Raw genomic sequence first — 19918 nt, 5'->3', positions numbered from 1 at the left:
TCCTAGTCTTTAAATGGCTTTGGTCTCAGACTTCTGTAGAGTTCAAGTGGGTCTTATTAAAGTGAACAAAAACATGCAGCTAAAATAAGCTTCAGATAAATACTCATTTTAAAATTCTTGAAAAATCCATTAAATGCTGTGGAAACTATTCACCTAAAACTATTCAGATGATTCCTTTTATTTACTTCAGCAAATGCTTACTGGAAAAGGTCAAAATTTCTTACACAGGAAGGTAAAATATTAATTTGTAAAATAGGTCTTGCAGCCTCTAACCATTATTGATTGATTTATTTTTGCACAAAACTGTTAGTTCTGTAGTTAGATTAAGTAAATACTTGTATGATATTGTGTTTTGTGATATCAGTATAAATGACAAAAACTGGAATTGGTTTGAATGTAATATAGGTTTTCAAAGTGCTTTACAAAACACTTTTAGTATTAGCAATACAGACAGTGTAATGCAAAAGAGCTGCCATTTTGCATCCAGTTGGTAATTGAAACAAATTAACATATATAGTCAAGTGTTGGAGGTGATACAGTGCCAATGAATTAACTGCCACGGATGAGCAGGGATGAAACTGTGCATTCCAGATCCAGAACAAAAACCAAGCCTATAATCTAGGAATATGTTTATCATAAGCCAAATATGCAATAAAACATTGTTTATATATGATGTGATCAATTCCAGTTTTATTCAACTCAGAAAACTAAACAGCATTGCCACCTACTGGATGTAAAGAAACTAACATTTTCTGGAAAACATTTTGACTTTTTTTTAAAAAAGCAAATTTCCCTAAATTGCAATGTGATTTCTACACTCAAAAATGGCAGGAAATACATTAGACCCATTCGAAAATGCTTATAAATGTCATATGTATTTTACCATTTGATAAGACTAGCGGAGGTTTTCAAAGATTCAAACAGCTTTGACTTTCTCTCGATTGGAAGTCATGTGAGAGTTCGATAACAGGATTTTTGTTCAAAAAAAACCCAAAGAAATAATAGGAAGTACACATGAGCAGTCAGTACAAGTGTTGGTATATACATCAACATACAGAACACTTATACCATTTTTGTAGAATGTAGAATCTTAGAACTCCCTTCCATTTAAAGAGATCTCCTTAGTCAAACCAAAGGTAAACTCTCATATTATGTATTTGTAGCAATGGGACGTGAGGACTGTTTCATATAACCTTCCTGCTCCTCCCCACACATAGTTACCTACCTGCAGCTGTTGAGGTCTTGCTTGTGGTGAGTTGTCCTGAACCTGGGAAAACACAACACAAGGTTAGAACATGTCATGGTTTAACCCAAGCTAGCAATATAACTATGATTGCTGCTTGCTCACCCCCTCCACCAGCCCCCCCAAGAGGGGAGAGAGTTGAAAGGGAAGGGAGAAACTTGCATTGAGATAAACACAGTTTAATAAAATTAAAAATACTAATACACTTCTAGTAAATATATATATATATAAATTAGAAATAAAAGATACTCAGGGCAATTCCTCACTAACTCTGTCCACAACTGAGCAGTCAGTCCCAGCAAACTGCACCTGGTCCTGCAGCCAATCCCGGATAGAGAAAAGAGAGGAAAAAGGCAGAAAGGCTCAGAGGTCTCTGCAAAATGGCAAAAAACGGACTAAATGTCCCACACCAAAAACTCCCCCAGCTTTGATAGCAAGAGCAAGCAAGAAAAAGTGGAAGAAGGGCCAACCAGAAGGCCCTGACTTCTTAAATAATCAGCGTGACACTAACGGAACGGAATACTCTCATTGATCAGTCTGCATGTCAGCCAAGCTCTGCCTCACTGCCTCACACCTGTGGGCAGAGCATTCAGAGTGTCCTTGGCTCTCAGACCAGAGCAATTAAAAACCTTAGCTCTGTGCTGGGGTGTTATCTGCTTGTTCTCAAACTAAGTCCAAATAATGATCGCGCCAGCTGTGAAAAATAAATGTTTCTAACTGCACAAAGAAAACTAACCCATTTTCAGTCAAACCAGCACAGAACACTACTTCTTCCTTTCTGCGAGTACCTCTGCAATTGCTTGGGCAGAACTAAGCAACAACCAGTCTGCCCTTATGAGATGAGCAGTATTTGCTGTATTCCCAAACCCCAGCTTAGGTGATGATACAGTAATGCCTGCTTGAGTGACTTGATCTTGAAGGTCAAATGTCATCATAAGTCTAAGAAAATTAATGTGAAACCCAAGTTCATTTGAAATGTGTTTCTTTTAGATCTAGTCACATGTTTTTCAGTAACTTCAAAAGATCTTTGTGTGTTTTTTTCCCATCAAAATACGTAATGACAATGCTTTCTTGTCTTCCCCAGTATGTAGAAGTTCTGACCTGAAGTTGGTGTCAAGTGGCTTGTAATTAGACTCACGGGATCTGTTGAAACAAGATAAGTTGTGACAACTTTAATATTAGTACTAAAATGTGTATGTGCATCTTCTTATAAATAATGTTGCTCAGCAAATCAGTTACTGCAGTGTGAATAGAAGACCCTCAAACTTGTCTAGTATTTGTATGTTTACACACAGGCATATGTACATACTTATGCTTATACATATTTACCCATGAACAAACGTGATACCAAGTACATAAGGAAGTTTGAATTAATGATAGTAAACTGCGAAACATTGTGGAAAAAATGAATGCTTTTGTGTGATTGTTCCAACACAGCTTCCTTCTTAGTGGTGCTTTTAATAATTATCTTCGTACCGAGGATGCCTCTGGCATTTCCATCTCCCAAATAGTCTTTTATTTTCCTCCTTGAATTTGAATTATTTTTCCTGTTTACTGTTTTAACTTACTACTCTAAGACTCGAATATGTGAGCAGGATGACAATGTCCCCAGCAGAAAAGATCCATGTGCCACTACAGGTAATGGATCCCTGCCTTAGTTTACGAGATAAAAGGCTAGAAGGAATAAAATGAGAGGTGTAGTAAGGCCTTCCCTACAGTTTGTCATCTACCAGTTTTGCCAGCAGAAGTTGCTGACCACTGGCCATCACAGGCTTGCTGTTGTTAGATATTCCTGCTCTCCCAGACCTACCAGTGCACAAACTTGCATGAGGACTTCCTGATAATTATCTATTAAAACATGTTGATTTAGCAGACGATGTTAAACTAAGCTAGGCCATTTTGTATTAAACGGGTCACAAAGCATCCTATGTCAGCAAATTTAAGGATGCAGTTCTAACAGTAGAGAGACAGGAGAGCCCAGCAGAAGATGAAGGGAAGGTGCAGATGGATGGACTGTTCTCACGCAGCTGCTTTCAGAGAAGAAAGCTTCATTCATAGCTTCACAGTAGTTTTGAAAGTCTTATATACATATATCTACCTATATATTTGTCTGTACATTTTCTAAAGGATCATTATTTCAGAAGGAATGAAACATTCGAAGACCTAAGACATGGATGCAAGCAAGAGCAGGAAGTCCTTACAAAAGTGATTAGGAAGCTGTATCTTGGAGGTTGTTGAAAAAACGGATTGTTACAGACATTCCCAAAAGTGCATGCACAAGCTGACAGCAAAAGCCATGAAAGTAAAAGCACAAGACAGTGACAGAAGCGCCAGTGGTATAAGCACAACTCACAAATGGTCAGTCACTGGGCAATCTCACTGAAGTAACATATGAGGTGGATAAAGCTGTTTTTAGGGTCAACAGAGCCAAACCCCAAGCATTGAACAGATGTAAACATACTACATGTGTTAAAACTTGTGTATAATGTAGGCTTTGGACTGAAATAGAAAGAACAAGGAAGCAGACAGTGTTACCAAACATACAAAAATGACCCCAAGCAGACCCAAGAGCAAGAGGGAAGGAATCCACACCAGGAACATTATGCCCTTTCCATCCTGGGATGCTGACAACTCCTATTTCTTCTACCCCTTCCTCTGGCACCTCCCCTTCACCTCCCCGTTTCTTCTTCAGGATGGTTAGTAACATTTAACTTATGAATCAGGGGAGCATCAAGATAGCAGAGGAAGGTATAGATAGGAGAAAAATTTTATGTTAGCAGTTTTAGCTATATCATTGGGAATAATCTCTAGTAACTATGCACTTTGGACTACGCGTATTACTAGGCCTGTAGCTTGACTAATAATAATAACTCTTTCATCATTATGGCTATAATCAGACTGTCAATAGATACTTGGCTCCTATATTCATAGGTGCATTTCTTTAACTCACATGAATTGCACGAAGCTTCTGGTCTGGTAACCTGCCCTGGAGAATTTGTATGCGTTAATTTGTATGTAGTATGCGATAGTAATACCTGCATCTAGTGCTACAAAGCACCTACCATATTTTAAAACTACTAACATTTCTAAAATCAGAAGTACTAAAGGGAATAGTAATCACAATGAAAAAACAAACCAAGTTGTCTAAAGGGCAACAGTGCCATTGTGTGCAAGAGCACTCGTAGCACGAATTATGAATTGACTGTAAACCATACTGTGAAACACTGAAGCACTCCTGAAAATCTAGACAATTTTAGCTTTTATATGACTGTATTAAGTGACCCTAGTAACTGTACTTTACTTTCACATAAGTGAAAAATCAAAAAGGTGGAAAAATTGGCAGGTATCCCAAACGCACATATGGCTTGTTGCCACTCATTCCACTGTTTTTGCAAAGTCTGCTAAGAAACCTAAATATATAAATTTAGAAAAGCTCTGAGCTTTTGAATGGAAAATGTTAAGACTGAAAATGTAACATAAGAGTCACAGAGCGACAATTTGTCCTTCAGCCAGAATTGTATTTCTGTGAGGTTATGAGCTGAAACTGCTCAAGCAATGGTAACTGAATCAATTGCTTGGAAATACCAGGCAGCAGTGAAGATGAAAAGGGGCAGATCATTCAGCTCCATGAAGTGGACATTCTGTCTATTTTTACATCTATGCACATCACTGAAATTTTCAGCTCAGTTGCGCGTACTCTTCAGTGACTGTTAAAACTGCTTAAGAAATAAGATCCTTAGTTACAGAGTAAGAGGGCATTCACAACTTATATTTGGTAGTGATTTAGGGAGACATGCCAATTGTACCCAAAAGCTGTGGACATAAGAGGCTACACTTCAGCTACAAAGTTCTACTCAAGCACAATTCATAACTTAAACCACTGTGTAGCTTCCAGGGCACAACTAAATCATGTGTACATAGCTTTGACTGCAAGTGGGTGAGCTTTTTTTTGTCTGTATCTACGAATGTAAGAATATCAATTGAATTCTGTCCTATAGAAAAGGTCTGACTGTAATATCTTTAATAAAATGTGAGCAAAAGTTGTAAACTCCAACCTAATAATTCACAGTAACTAAAAAACATTCATTTTGGTGAGATGTGTAATACTCCTTTTTAACTGTAAGGATCTGCACTTTTTTATTTAGTGATATCTAAAATATAATATGATATAATATAATATACAATACCTCAAACAAAAACCATGTCTCAAAACAACAGAATGATAGCAGAAACTAACTACTGACTAACACTTTGGAGTTGTATTACCATAATGATTGCAGTGGAACAAAGATCTACCTGTCATATGTATTTTATCTATTGATAAGGCTAGTGGAGGTTTTCAAAGATTCATCTGTTTTGGCTTTCTTTCCATTGGACATCATGTGAGAGTCTGCAAACAGGTTTGTTTGTTTTTTTTTTCAAAAAACCCAGAGAAATTATAGGAAGTAAAAACAAGCAGTGAGTGCATGTGTCAATATATACATCATCATACAGAACACATATACCATTTCTGTAGAATGTAGAATCTTACAAGTCCCTTCTCTTTCAAGAGATCTCCTTAGTCGAATCAAAGGTAAACCCTCATGTTGCGTATTTGTAGCAATGGAATGCAAGAACTGAATGATGCGAGGATTGTTTCATACAACTTTCCTGCTCCTCCCCATACATAGTTGCCTACCTGCAGTTGTTGAGGACCTGCTCGTAGTGAGTTGTCCTGAACCTGGGCAAACACAATGCAACATTAGAACATTACTTCTTGCTCTCTGCGAGTGCCTCTGCAGTTGATTGGGCAGAACTAAGCAACAACCAGTCTGCCCTTATGAGATGAGCAGTATTTGCTGTATTCCCAAACCCCAGCTTAGGTAATGATACAGTAATGCCTGCTTGAGTGACTTGATCTTGAAGGTCAAATGTCATCATAAGTCTAAGAAAATTAATGTGAAACCCAAGTTAATTTGAAATGTGTTTCTTTTAGATCTAGTTACATGTTTTTCAATAACTTCAAAAGATCTTTGTGTGTTTTTTTCCCATCAAAATACGTAATGACAATGCTTTCTTGTCTTCCCCAGTATGTAGAAGTTCTGACCTGAAGTTGGTGTCAAGTGGCTTGTAATTAGACTCACGGGATCTGTTGAAACAAGATAAGTTGTGACAACTTCAATATTTGTACTAAAATGTGTATGTGCATCTTCTTATAAATAATGTTGCTCAGCAAATCAGTTATTGCAGTGTGAATAGAAGACCCTCAAACCTGTCTAGTATTTGTATGTTTACACACAGGCATATGTACATACTTATGCTTATACATATTTACCCATGAACAAACATGATACCAATACCTGCACCTAGTGCTACAAAGAACCTACTGTGTTATTCAGTTGTCTGACTGACTTTTGGCACATTTATACTCAGTGAAAATGTGAGACCAAGGATTTGTGTCTGCTCCATATGCTCTCATTGTAAGACTTCTAGTAACAGTGGAATGAAAGTCTGTCAACATTTCTCAGTGCCTCAGTAACCACAGCATGAGAGTAGGACTCCAGCCTCATTTACCTGTTTAAAGCTGCAAAAACTTCAGCTTGTGCCTCAGCTGGTTGACAGAGACCCAGGTTTTGTTTTGATCCTCTAATTAAGCTCTTGGACCTTTCCTACAGACTTTAGATCACAGGTCTCTCAAATGGTCAGAAATTATGAAGGGCAGCTAACTATCACTGAATGGACCCAAACAGTCAAGCCATAACTACAGCCAAGGAAGCTTTACTAAGTTATACCGTCTGAATAGCAAGTGTCTTCATCTTGTGTTGATAATAAAAAGTAATTTCTGTTTTATAGAAGATGCTGACCTGATGAAGTTAAAGGCATCGTTGTAGTAGGATTTTCAGCAGCCACTGGAAGAAAGCATATTGTTTGTTACAAACTCTTTTTATAGCGCAGTATCTAGTTTTATATAACTCAGAAAGAAAGGCTAAAAAATAAAATAAATTAGCTGTGATTGTTTCACTTTGAATCACTAGTAGTGTCCCACTTCCCTCCTTTTGATCATCTCACGTTGTTCCCAGCCTTTTCTCAAACTCTGTGATCTTCCTCAGGAGGAAACGTCTATAATAATCCCTTTCAATCCTCAATCCTCACTTATTGTCTTTCATATAATATATCTTCACCTGGGAAATCTCTATCTTGACACTTATTATACTATGGAGCTTTACAGAGCACCTGTGACTTATAGAAAAGTATTTGGATCAGATACATGAGTTAAAATTAACCTGGGATAATTTACAAGAAAGTAAGTTACTTTTAGTCACTGTGAATAAACTGTGATTTCAAGCAAGTCACACCTGTGTCATAGTTCCTTCCCCCTCTGAAACAGAAATAGTACTCATCTTGCACAACATACTGAGATATGGCATGCAGAAGTGCCATAAATGATTGTAATTGTTAATTAGTTACAGTTGTTACAAGTTATGTTATTGAAGCACTCCTGATGCAACGGACAGATGATATATCATGTGAAAAGCAGCATTTTAATGATACACAACAAGAAAAGTTTGGCAACTTCAAAGTTCATCAATAGATATACAACCTTTCAAAAAGCTCTTCGTAATTTTCTTCGCTGGCATTTTTGAAGTACAATGAGCAATCACCTTCCAAAGTGATGTGCAGTTATTTAAAACAACTTCTTATATGTGGTGCAAGCAGTAAAGAGAAATAAAGATGTCAAGACTCTGAATTTAGCCTTTGAATATCTGAAGTACTTGGCAAAAAGTGAACCTTTTAGAATAGAGTAAGAGACACTGTGCACCAGATGTCCCACTCCTCCTAAAGCAATCAGTTGCTACTTAATAGTATCTCCTGCAGGTCTTCAAATATCAGCTAATCAACTTCCACTTCAAAGGATGCAAATCACTTTTTTATCCTCATCCTCAGTGAAGACCTGTTACCTCAATAAAGGTAAAAACAACGATTCACATTGATTTTGCTGGATTTTCACTTAGGCTTTGATAAATTTTCCAGTACTTAAATAAAATCATTATCACAGTATCACAGCATCACAGTATGTTAGGGATTGGAAGGGACCTCAAAAGATCATCTAGTCCAATTCCCCTGCTGGAGCAGGAACACCTAGGTGAGGTCGCACAGGAACATGTCCAGGTGGGTTTTGAATGTCTCCAGAGTAAGAGACTCCACAACCTCCCCGGGCAGCCTGTTCCAGTGCTCTGTCACCCTCACTGAGAAGAAGTTTTTTCTCAAATTTAAGTGGAACCTCTTGTGTTCCATTTTGTACCCATTTACCCCTTGTCCTATCATTGTTTGCCACCAAGAAGAGCCTGGCTCCATCCTCGTGGCACTCACCCTTTATATATTTATAAACATTAACGAGGTCACCCCTCAGTCTCCTCTTCTCCAAACTAAAGAGACCCAGCTCCCTCAGCCTTTCTTCATAAGGGAGGTGCTCCACTCCCTTAATCATCTTTGTTGCCCTACGCTGGACTCTCTCCAGCAGTTCCCTGTCCTTCTTGAACTGAGGGGCCCAGAACTGGACACAATATTCTAGATGGGGTCTTACCAGGACGGAGTAGAGGGGAAGGAGAACCTCCCCCAGCCTACTAACCACCCGCCTTCTAATACACCCCAGGAGGCCATTGGCCTTCCTGGCCACAAGGGCACAGTGCTGGCTCACGGTCATATTTGTACATTTGCAGAATTTAAAACTACCTAATCTTTAAAGCCTCATTCATCTTTTTTCATTTACACTTTACCTAAGCATTAAAGGATTATGAATTCTGTTCCTTGGGCATACTTCTCCAGAAGCCATACCTTGTATTCAGGTTGTTGTTCTTACTGACATCTTTTCAAAAAATGAGTCCTCATTCTCTGTGAGGCTGAACCCTTTTCCTTATTCTTTAGCAAAACACAATGATGATTGCATTTACTGATGAAACAACATGGTTCGGGCTTAATTGCATTAACTTGAGGGAAAATGAAATTACGAAGGTTTTGCTACGTAAAAGAGATGAAATTGAGGGGTTTTAACTGGGAAATCACTACTTCGTCCTTTACTGCCTCCTCAGTGAACATACCCACTTTCTCACACTTTCTCATTGACAAGATTGTAAATGTTTCTTTCAGCTGCTACTGGAAGTTCTGTAACAGGGAAGGAGAACGCCCATGAGAGCTCTTTCGCTGATTGGGAGTCAAAGTTTTCATCTGCATGAACTGTAGTTGTCAAGGATTTGTACAGGCAAAAAATGTTTGCTAGCATTACCTGTGACTTGTATGCTGTTCACATCAATTTTCAAAGTCTGAGTTTTATCTGTGTCGATACCCAAAACCAGTTCATTTTTTACTTTTTCAACTGTTACCTTCTGGGTAAAATAAAGGTTGAAGGTCACAATAACACTAGCAACATAAGACAGAAAAGGTGATTAGTTATGCAAGATAGTGAAGTAAATCCAATATATGACATATCACATAGACAATATTTCATTCCAACACAGCTTCCATTTGCAGAGTCAGAGTATCTTTACATCTTGGCTGGCTAAGATGAAACATAAAGAAAAACCTCTTAATGATCAGGTAGATTTGAACCACGGAGAAACAGTTTTTCTTTCTTTATCTACTCTTTTTTTTTTTTAATCTACTCATTTTCACATCCCTTCTACATATTATTTTCAAGTTGTGTATTTGTAGCAAGATTAAGCTAGTGTCAAAATATGTTAGCTAAAGCTTTTCTCTGTTACCTTAAATTTAATTGCAAAATTTATACAAGCATTTATACTACCTGATTGCAACTGACTCATCAGTTGCTTTTGATAAGGGGTGATCAATCCTGCTATTTTGCTTAGCATAGTTTGCAGTTTGCAATATAGGGAAAAACTCTCCTCTTTAATTTCTTACATGTTTCTGATAATCTTTAGGCCACGCTGACGAAACAAAAGCTTTTATTGCTATCCTTGTGACAGCAGTTTCAAGGGTGAAATAATGAGAAGATTGCCCAAAGGGGTAAAAGCTTTTTAAATTAAAATAGTCAACTAGAAAATAATTTTTGAGACAAAGTAATATTTCAAGTATTATTTCAAAACAGAAATGAAGACAGCTCCTTTCTGATCTATTAAAAACCAGACGAAACATCCACTGACATCAAGTTTTCTGTGATTTCAGTGGTCTTTTTTGTCAAGATACAGGAGTATCTATATAGATGTTTGCGGTGCAGATACCTAGATTCCCATTGTAATTGATGGGAAGAAATAAGCTGTCCTAAAAAAAAAAGCATCAAAATAGACCAGATGTGAAAACTCTGGAAACCCACCACTTACAGTCTTGAGCAGTTACCTCAGAGATGTCTCCATCTTTTATGCCCAAATTTTATAGAGAATAGTCCCATTCTATGTGCAGAAATCAAATTGTGCTGATTTGATCTTCACAAGGACAAAAAAATGGAAATGACCTACTCATATCACTCTGTATTCTATTCCCTTAGTATTATGAAATCCTTCATAAACTGATCATATTCCACCTTTCTAACCAATTAGGTTTATGCTCTCACTATTCCAGTCAAAAAAATAATCTAATTCAAATCTGCTTCTCACTGTTAACATACATGTATTCACAGTTGGCTAATGCCTGTTTTTCTTTTGCAAGCAAACTAAATGATCTCCTCTGAATATTCATCCACTTTATGTATCTACAGAAAACATTCATATTATATAAACAGCTGGTATCACAGAATCAGAGAATTGCATCATTCATTGTCATGTAATGTGTGCTTATTTTTGTGGTCTCACCTGCAAGACAACTAATTTAATAATTCATTTCTCAAGGTTTTCCAGGTCTTCTGGACTCCTAATCTTTTGTCCTCTGCTCTGTTCTCACCTATCATAGTGAGAACATTTGAGCTGTCAGAAACTCATTGCCAATGATAAGAAGTGATATCAGCCACCCAGTTTAAGCAGGTTTCCACAAACAAGCTCTCCACAAACTGATAGCCTTTCCTTGTTAGCTAGTTTCCTACCTAATTCACTGTCCTTAGGTTTCCCATTTTTCTTTCTAAATTAACAGTCTCAGCAACTATTAGATCTTTTTTCTTCTAATCCTAAAGGATGTTGTTGGAGGGAAGATATGCCTTGAAGCTTCATATGCTCTCTAGAGAGCCTTATCCAATCTCTAAAGATGTATTTTCTCATCCAGTCACTGCCCTCAAAAGAACTTTCCAAATTAATATCATTGTCTCTTGCTCATATTTTAAATAAGCTTTGTCATATACAATTACCTATCCTCTGACGTCTCGAAACTTTCATGACCATCGTCAGATTTCCTATAGAAAAAAAAATAAAACAAAAACCAATAAACTAAAACACAACACAAAAGCAGATAGTTCCCCTTGAGTTTATGATCCTGTGAACAGAATGGAAGCAGGTTCTGAAAGTTTGATAATGGGAGACAGTATTACATGTATTTCACTGAATTAAGATCTCATAAAGAACAGTACAGATGGAATTAACACTCTGGATTTTACTGTATATACTGGACTTTTTTGCCAGCTGACCTTCAGTAGGATGACAAACATAATTTGATATTGAAAAATGAGGTAAAAGAAGTTTTAATAAATGAAGCAGATCTTACTGTGCCTATTTTATGGACTCTTTAGGACTCACAGGTGTCAAAAGACAGCTTCACTTGCTAACACCTTAAGGAATACAATTTAAGTGGACCCGTGCCCACAGGGACATATGAGTGTATTTCCATTCATCTCAGCTGATGCCTGCAGATCTCTAACATGAACTCTCTTCTAGACAGCAAGAGTCAACAACCCTGCAAACATAGCATGACTAATACAGCTTGGCAAAAAAAAAAAAAAAAAATTATATTTATATATATATATCAGTTTTTTAAAATAAATAAGTTCTGCAGGTTGGTCTTAGGACTCAGCCTTACTGATTTGGCCCAGGCATGGACATACAGGAGCCCGAGAAGGAAGTTTTCCCAAGGAAACCCAGTGGTGCCAAATTTCGCACAGCAGCACTTGGGAGACACAAGAACTGAAAGGAATAATATAGGATGTTCCCAATGATGTCTTGAAAAACAAGTTATTGGTAAGTTATTGTAAAGTTTAATTAAACTGTACCTACTTGAACTGGGAAATTTCACACCTCCCGAATTCATTCTTCAGATCACTTGCTTGAAAGACATTTTGTATCTAAGTGGAAAAGAGAAATCTTGAACCAATACAGTTACTAAAAGTTATTAAAAGTACAGCCAGTTGCACACTGCATTCATGGTTGTAACACTAAGTATTTCCTTCCCAAATCTAGACTACAGAAGCAAACTTTTTCTTTGATACTTCACTGATTTTCACACATAAAAAATATATTAAATTCTGAGCAGGCTTAGGACCTGAAATATTTCATTTTGGAGAGAGGAAAAGGCCATCAACAGCAGATTGTGTTAGGGAATTAATGTACCTACTACATAGTCTTGAATTAACAAGAGACCAATGTGTTCTTACCAGTTGTTCAACATCAAAGGCAAGGACTTTGAAAGAAACTGATGATCTGTTTTGCAAATCAGGATTGAACGATGTCCCAGAGAGTATTTTAAATGTTCCCATGTAGCCATGAGTACTCCCATCTGCTTCAGCTAGATAATTAAAAATAAAATTCAATGTTCTGAATTTTACAGAAATAAATGAAAAACATTACAGTAGATTTTATTCCACACAGATCACCAATACAGTAACTTTTAGTTTTCTGTTTTTCTTTGTAATCAGAGATGTTTTTCCTGATTTTAAAAAACTAATAGACACTTTAAAATGTTTACAATATTTACAACTGTAAACATATTTTTATGAATACTGTTTGTATTTTGCTCTCATTACTCCAATTCTGTTTTAAATGCTGAATTTCCCAGCTGCACTGCAAATAGACAAAGGAGACAATGGTATGCCCAGTTATGTCTAACACAAGGGACAAATACACCTGGGAAGAAAGATAGTGTATTATGAGTTTTTGTGTGTTCTGGATTGAAAATGTTAATAATTACTACTTCACACTCTCTGTATTAACTGCTGAATAGTCTTAATATAAATATGCACTGTTTTTTATAACAGTGCTGGAAACACTAGTGTCAGACCAGTTAAATTATTTTTGACCTGACCTTTTTTACCAATACATGCATGAAATTCTGGGAGCATTTATGAGAAAATTAGAAACAGGTCCTTACTTAAAATTTTATCTTGATTTTTAATGTGTTACAGCATATGAGGTATGCATAAAGCAATTCATTATACACAAACATATTTCCCCACTGTGTAACACGCTGGAAATTTTCAGACAAGACCTCAGTTAATATAGTTGATAGAAAATGTCTTTTGTGCACCAGTTACAGTCCCAGTGGTATTTTTGCTTTATGTTTGAAGGTATTAACATGTGAAATCAGTATTAACACAAAAGCGGATAACTAATAAATGCTATAATAAACTGCTTGTGATAGAATACATAGCCTAGTGACACTGACTTCCCACTGTCAACTAGTAGCAGACCACTTGGAGTTCTTTGAAGGTCATTTATTCTTAAAACAATTGCAAATCTATTGAAACAGATGTTTCTTTTGTTATATATGTCAAATATATATTTTAAGTGTTTTACAATTATCCTTTGCACATAACTAAGTTCTTGCCTATTCATCTTCTAATACCTAAGCCATTAAAGCCTGTCTCTAACTGTATGCAACAATAGACTATCATTACCTTTAAGCTCATTTTATTTCCCTGGAATGTGATAGTATTCTGTAAGAGGGGAAGGAAGTCAGTAGGGAGAAAAAGGTCTAAAATTAGGAATGAAAAACAATATCAACTAAAGGCATAAATATGAATATTCTGATAATGCATTTTTTGAAAAAGTATGGCTTACTGTTATTTTAATCTTCATGTGATTCAGTATGAAATAGTTCAGACATTTGGTTACTGAAGGCACCAAAAACTTCAGTGTATTAGAGTTATTTTTTCAGCTGTGAAAATCATTATAATTTTAAAATATAGTTCTTGAACCTTTTGATTAAACTGTTTCCTTTACCTCATTTCAAAACGTCTTTTTGCTATTAGCTGTGAGGGCTCCATAGACCTAGATACATTTCCATTCAAACAAGGATCTAGATCACAAAAGAGCTGATGTTGGAAGAGAGCTCTGGAGGTCCTGTGGTCCAACCTCTTTGTTCAAGCAGGGGCACCTGCAGCCAGTTGCCCAGTATCAGGTCCAGACAGCTTTCGACTGTCTCTGAGGAGGGAGACTCCACAGTCTCATCCGTCATTCACTGGATTCTCTGCAGTAGCTCCATATGTCTTAGCTACTGGACAGCCCAGAACTGGACCCAATACTCCAGGTGTAGCCTTACCATGAAACAGTTAGCATATATCCACAAAATCTTAAAACCAAAATTTCAGTTCCATTTGAAAATCATCCTATATTGATTTTTTTGTTGTTGTTTAGTTTACTTTGAGTATCAGTAGCTTGATTCTGTCACATTCTGAGCATTGGCTAAGTACTTTAACTGTACACAGGGCTGGGAGCTGACTGTTTAATGCAGGATCTCTCTCATAGCAATAAATTATCTAAAATAATTGTTTTGTTTTGTTCTGTTTTAATGAAAATATTCTAAGAGATGTAGAAGTTCCCACAGACTTCAGTGGATTATCAATATCTTTCTGAGTCAGACCTCATACACCAAGAAAAAAACCAAATATTTGCAATTTGCTGTATTACCTTCCCTAGTTGATAAATATAATTGAATAACTAAATCTTTACAGTTTGAGTTGCATTCCAAGAACCTATTGCAAAGTCTAAACCATGAAAATTCTTTTCTATGGCTACAGAACATGCTTCAAGTGCTCGTATTTTTGCCAGTTTCATTTTCATCAATTGCCAGGAAGGAGAGGAGAAAAACATAACATCACCCCCATCTCCCCCAGCATTAAAAGCATAGCATGAAATATTAAATATCATTACAATGACACCATCACTGCCTTTGAAGTCTGAACACCTACTGAAGAACTTCTGAAAAAGTTAAAGGCTGGCTACTTACCTTGTTCTAACTCCTGGACTGCTAGCCAAGAAAGTACAATCAGTGCAACACAAACAAGTACAAAAATTGCAAGCAGAGAAACAAACAAAATTTCATAATAACTAAGAGGAACATATTTCTTATCAGATGATTTTCTCAGCTTCATTTCTGTCTTAAAAGCTTGTATAAATTAAGGACTGAAAAAAGACACAAATAACCTGAAAAGGAGGGTAATAATCCACCTGAACAGATATTTATAGGAGAAGCCTGTAAATTAATTACACCATAAAACTTCATTGACATCAGTTTTTACAACATTCCTGAACAACCATATTCGTGTACAAGATATGCAATATGAAGAAATCAAATCTCTTCAGAAAGGAAACACGATTATGTCTCAGACAAAGAATAAGCAAAACCACGGAAGTGTAAGGTTGGTCACTGCATTTGCACTACCTTTTCATTTGATATTTTTAAGTGAAATTGAATATAACATATTGGCGTCAAATTTACTGCTTATACAGGTTTTTTGGTAGTTCTTCACAAGTGCAGTTATGACGACAACAGTGAAATCCATATATTTTATTATTCTACTTTAAAAGTTTCTCTAAAAGTAATTTTACATGTATAAGTAATGCTGGGAAATGAGTTCAGCACTATGCTCTAGTTCAGTAACAATAATTCAACATTGAACAGTAATTCAGCAATACAAATTTAATCTGTGTAAGGCCCAAGTATCTAGAGAACTAACTAGATAAGAATTATGAAATGTATGTTTGTTTTATACTTTGTTTTATACTTTATTGCCAGGCATAAATGTGATATGGGAAGCAAGCCTTTGATAAAGTTAAAGAATTGTGGATGGCCAGTGATGCATTCTTAATAAAGCAAGGGTAAATTGAACAATTAATGCAATATCCAGTCCAAAAGTTCTTGCTACAAATACAATCTGACAAAACTTTTGAATAAATCAGCTCCAGAAGAGTAAAGTCATACTTACTTGATATTTTGTGTTCTGTGAGATATCACTTTTGACCCTGGACCATAGGTCCTAAATCCATATTTATGGTATGAATTCGAGTAAACCAGCCATGTTCCCACCCACAAAAGGAAAGAGAAACCTCTCTGAGTCAATCTTTGGAAGAGGGAGGTTCTAGGTAACTGTAAATTCACAGAAATTGAGATGACAAATATTAGAAATACATCAGAAAGGCCCAAAATAAGACTCTTGGATGACATTACAGTTGCCTGCCCAGTCTTTGAGAATGGAGATCCTTGAAAGCATCTCCAACACAACCAGTCAGACTTAAAGCATTCTAAACCATGATCAAAATCTTGGCCTGACAAAACTATCTTTGAGTTAGTGTATTATTAACATGCTGAAAGTAATCCAGCGATAATTCCCATTAATAACAGTAAATAATTATTTATTTAAAATGAAAGCTATAAAGGTACACCAGGACTGTGCATTTTATCTTAAAATTCAATGTCCAGCTGAACTGATTCACACTGACAAAATTAATCATATTGCCCTGACAGAGCAAGAGTAAACGCGGCCTGTATCCTGCAAACAGGTGAGATCTTTGAGTCATCATACTAGACAGACTAGGAACTGCTTTCATATATATTGTGTATGACACACATACATATATATGAATATAAATACGTGTGTGTGTGTGTGTGTGTATACGTACAGTTACGTGTGTATAAGAGGAAATAAAATTTGTACTGCTGAACACCTTGCTGAACTATGGCATTGTAGTATCTCTAACTGTTTGTGATTATTTAGTAATAACTTCAATACCCCTCATTGCAAGGGATTTAAGTTTTTATCTTTTTCTGAACATCCATTCTATCACAGAAGTTCAGAATACCTCTAATTCACAGAATCACAGAATGGTTGGAGTTGGAAGGGACCTCTGGAGATCATCTAGTCCAACCCACCTGCTAAAGCAGGTTCACCTAGAGCAGATCAGACAGAAATGTGTCCAGGTGGGTCTTGAGTGTCTCCAGAGGAGACTCCACAACCTCTCTGGGCAGCCTGTTCCACTGCTCTGGCACCCTTAAAGTAAAGAAGTATCTCCTCATATTCAGATGGAACCTCCCGTGTTTCAGTCTGTGCCAGTTGCCCCTCATCCTATCGTTGGGCACCACTGAAAGGAGTCTGGTCACATCCTCTTGACAACTACCGTTGAGATATTTATAAACATTGATGAGATCCCCTCACTTTGCTCAGTTGTACATGTCAGGTTATTCCACATCTAGCGGAACTACATAATTGCACGATCATTGGACCAGGTGCAGGTGTCCAGGGGCTGTCAGGGGCTGCAGGGTACCCTGTGAGGAGCGGCCGCGGCTGCCCCTTGCCAGACACAGCCAGTTCCAGCAGCTCCAACCCACCTACTGCAGGGCACAGCTGAGCCCCACAGCCACCAAGAGGGGAAAATGTGAGAAAGAGTCCTGAGAGCCCCAAGGTGAGAGGGGAAGGAGGAGGAGGAACTGCTCCAGGCACCCCAGTAGGGATCCCCTGTAGCCCCTGGTTAGACAATGGTGGAGCAGGTATTTCCCCGCAGCCTGTGGAGGGACTGTGGTGGTGCAGGTATCCACACCACAGGCATGGAGGACATCACGCTGGAGCAGGTGACCATTTTGTGAAGGAACTGCAGCCTGTGGAGAGCCCAGGCTGGAGAGGTTTATCCTGAAGGACTGCAAACCATGGAAAGGATCCACACTGGCGCAGGGGAAGAGTGTGCAGAGGAAGGAGAGGTAGAGATGAGCTCTTATGGACTGATCATAACACCCCGATTCCCCATCCTTCTGTGCCAAAAAATTAAATTACCTTTCCCCAAGCTGAGTCATTTTTGCCTATGATGACAATCGGTGTCTTTATCTTGACCCATGAGTTTTCCTATTTTCTCCCCCTGTCTACTGGTAGTTCTGAGTATTCGCAGATCATGAACAGCCTGCACTACAGAAATTATTCACTGAGAAAAAAAACAAAACAAAACAAAACAGAATTTTCAATTCTATTGGCAAAAACATCGTAAATAGGAAATCAATGAAATCAGTTGTATGCTATTTTGCAAGCTCTAGTTTTGTGATACCTCTTGTGAACTGTATGATAAAACAATTATACCATGATTTAAGAATTGTTTAAATGGTGCAAAGGCAAATACTTTGTCAATGTATTCAAAACCAGATAAATATGGCAATTCCTTTAAGTATTGTAATTGATAATTTCTTTGAATTATTACTGTAGACATAATAGTGAAATTTGACATTAGGTAATTTTTAAATAAATAGGTCATCTTGTGGTAGAAACCTAACAGATTCACAATTTAGTTCATTTATATTATATCCACATCTGCAGTTTCATAGGTTTTATAGCCTTATTGGGCTACTGTTATTTTCTTGTTCAGTCAATCTCCAGCACAGAGTGAAAAGACTGCTGGCACAGAAAGAAGGGAATGTTACATTTAGATAATCCCTCTAATAACCAGTCTATCACAAACACACCTAAAGCCTGACATTCCATCAATACCTAGCTATCTGTGGGAAAATGTTCTGTTTACTCACACAGACTTAGGCTCCCCTATCAAAATGAAAATCAGCTTTCTTATGGCAGCTGTTTTGAGATGTCTAAGTGGTTCGTCCCTTTTGCTATGAAGACTTCCATAGAGGGAAGAAGAAAACCAACTCAATGGATCTACAGTGAAAGCTGAGAAACAGACCATGAGCTTATTTTTATTATTCCATTATAAAGAGAAGTTTGAAAGGGAGTTCTTATGGGAGCATGACTTCTCAGTAATGCCATATATAAAAAATCCAAAACCTGCATATTGATTACCTTTAACTCTTCCAACTGCATATATTGAGGATGAGGAAGATGCGTAGTAGTGATAAGCTATCTGTCAAATTTTCTATGAAATTAAAAACATGCACCTAATTTAGTAAGTAAGTTAGCAGATTTTTTAGTAGTTAAAAATATATGATTCCTTGTGTAATCCGTTATTTAATATCGCTTGACTAAGAGTAGCATAATATAAATCAGTCATGTGCTACTCAAACATCTTCTCATGCATATTTGACCCAACAAGACATAACTAGGCAGAGGAGTCATGACTTAGAAGAGAACTACATTGTCTTTTATACTCCCTGTTTTTACCCATTTCCAGGGTAATGGAGTTCTTGGAGAACTTGCTGAATCTTCAGTTTTATAGGATGGCATTTCCTATCCTGAGGTTCTTAGACAGGATCAGAAAATTTTAAAAGTACGTACAGTATTAAAAATGTAAGCAACAAGTAACTTTCTTTAAGTTGGACTAGAGATGATGAAAAAACTATGCTGTAGAACCCAAAAATGTTCAACAAATTTGGAAATACCTGTATTTTGGTCAAGCGAAAGGTATGAAGGAACAATGTCTCCATTTTCCCCTTGAAGTCCTACAGTTTGAGCCATTTAAAAACAAACAACCAACAAAACAACCCCTTCCAAAATCAAACCAAGAAATAAATCTGTGTTCAGGGCCATTTGACTAGTACAACTGCTCTGAGACCTAGGTGATATAGGTCTCCATTAGGCTAAGGTATGTCTAAAGTGGGAAGATAAAGAAGGCAGCTGGA

The 19918-nt window shown here is 37.1% G+C and overlaps 1 protein-coding gene across 1 annotated transcript in view; it reads right to left on the bottom strand.

Annotated features, from left to right (window-relative positions):
- Positions 1 to 15461, bottom strand: part of TMPRSS15 (transmembrane serine protease 15) — a 56244-nt gene extending 40783 nt beyond the window's left edge. The window contains exons 1-8 of the mRNA XM_065855244.2: positions 15317 to 15461; positions 12747 to 12877; positions 12370 to 12437; positions 11511 to 11555; positions 9507 to 9640; positions 7087 to 7131; positions 6367 to 6371; positions 5922 to 6018 (exon numbers count right to left, since the gene is read on the bottom strand). Coding sequence (XP_065711316.1) covers positions 5922 to 6018; positions 6367 to 6371; positions 7087 to 7131; positions 9507 to 9640; positions 11511 to 11555; positions 12370 to 12437; positions 12747 to 12877; positions 15317 to 15461 — 670 coding nt within the window. The remainder of the gene's footprint in view (positions 1 to 5921; positions 6019 to 6366; positions 6372 to 7086; positions 7132 to 9506; positions 9641 to 11510; positions 11556 to 12369; positions 12438 to 12746; positions 12878 to 15316) is intronic.
- Between the last annotated feature and the right edge of the window lie 4457 nt (positions 15462 to 19918).

This window comes from Patagioenas fasciata, chromosome 1 (assembly GCF_037038585.1).
Source record: "Patagioenas fasciata isolate bPatFas1 chromosome 1, bPatFas1.hap1, whole genome shotgun sequence".
Taxonomy (NCBI): Eukaryota; Metazoa; Chordata; class Aves; order Columbiformes; family Columbidae; genus Patagioenas; species Patagioenas fasciata.
The sequence above is the reverse complement of the archived record's forward strand: the minus strand, read 5'-3'. Positions and strand labels throughout refer to the sequence as shown.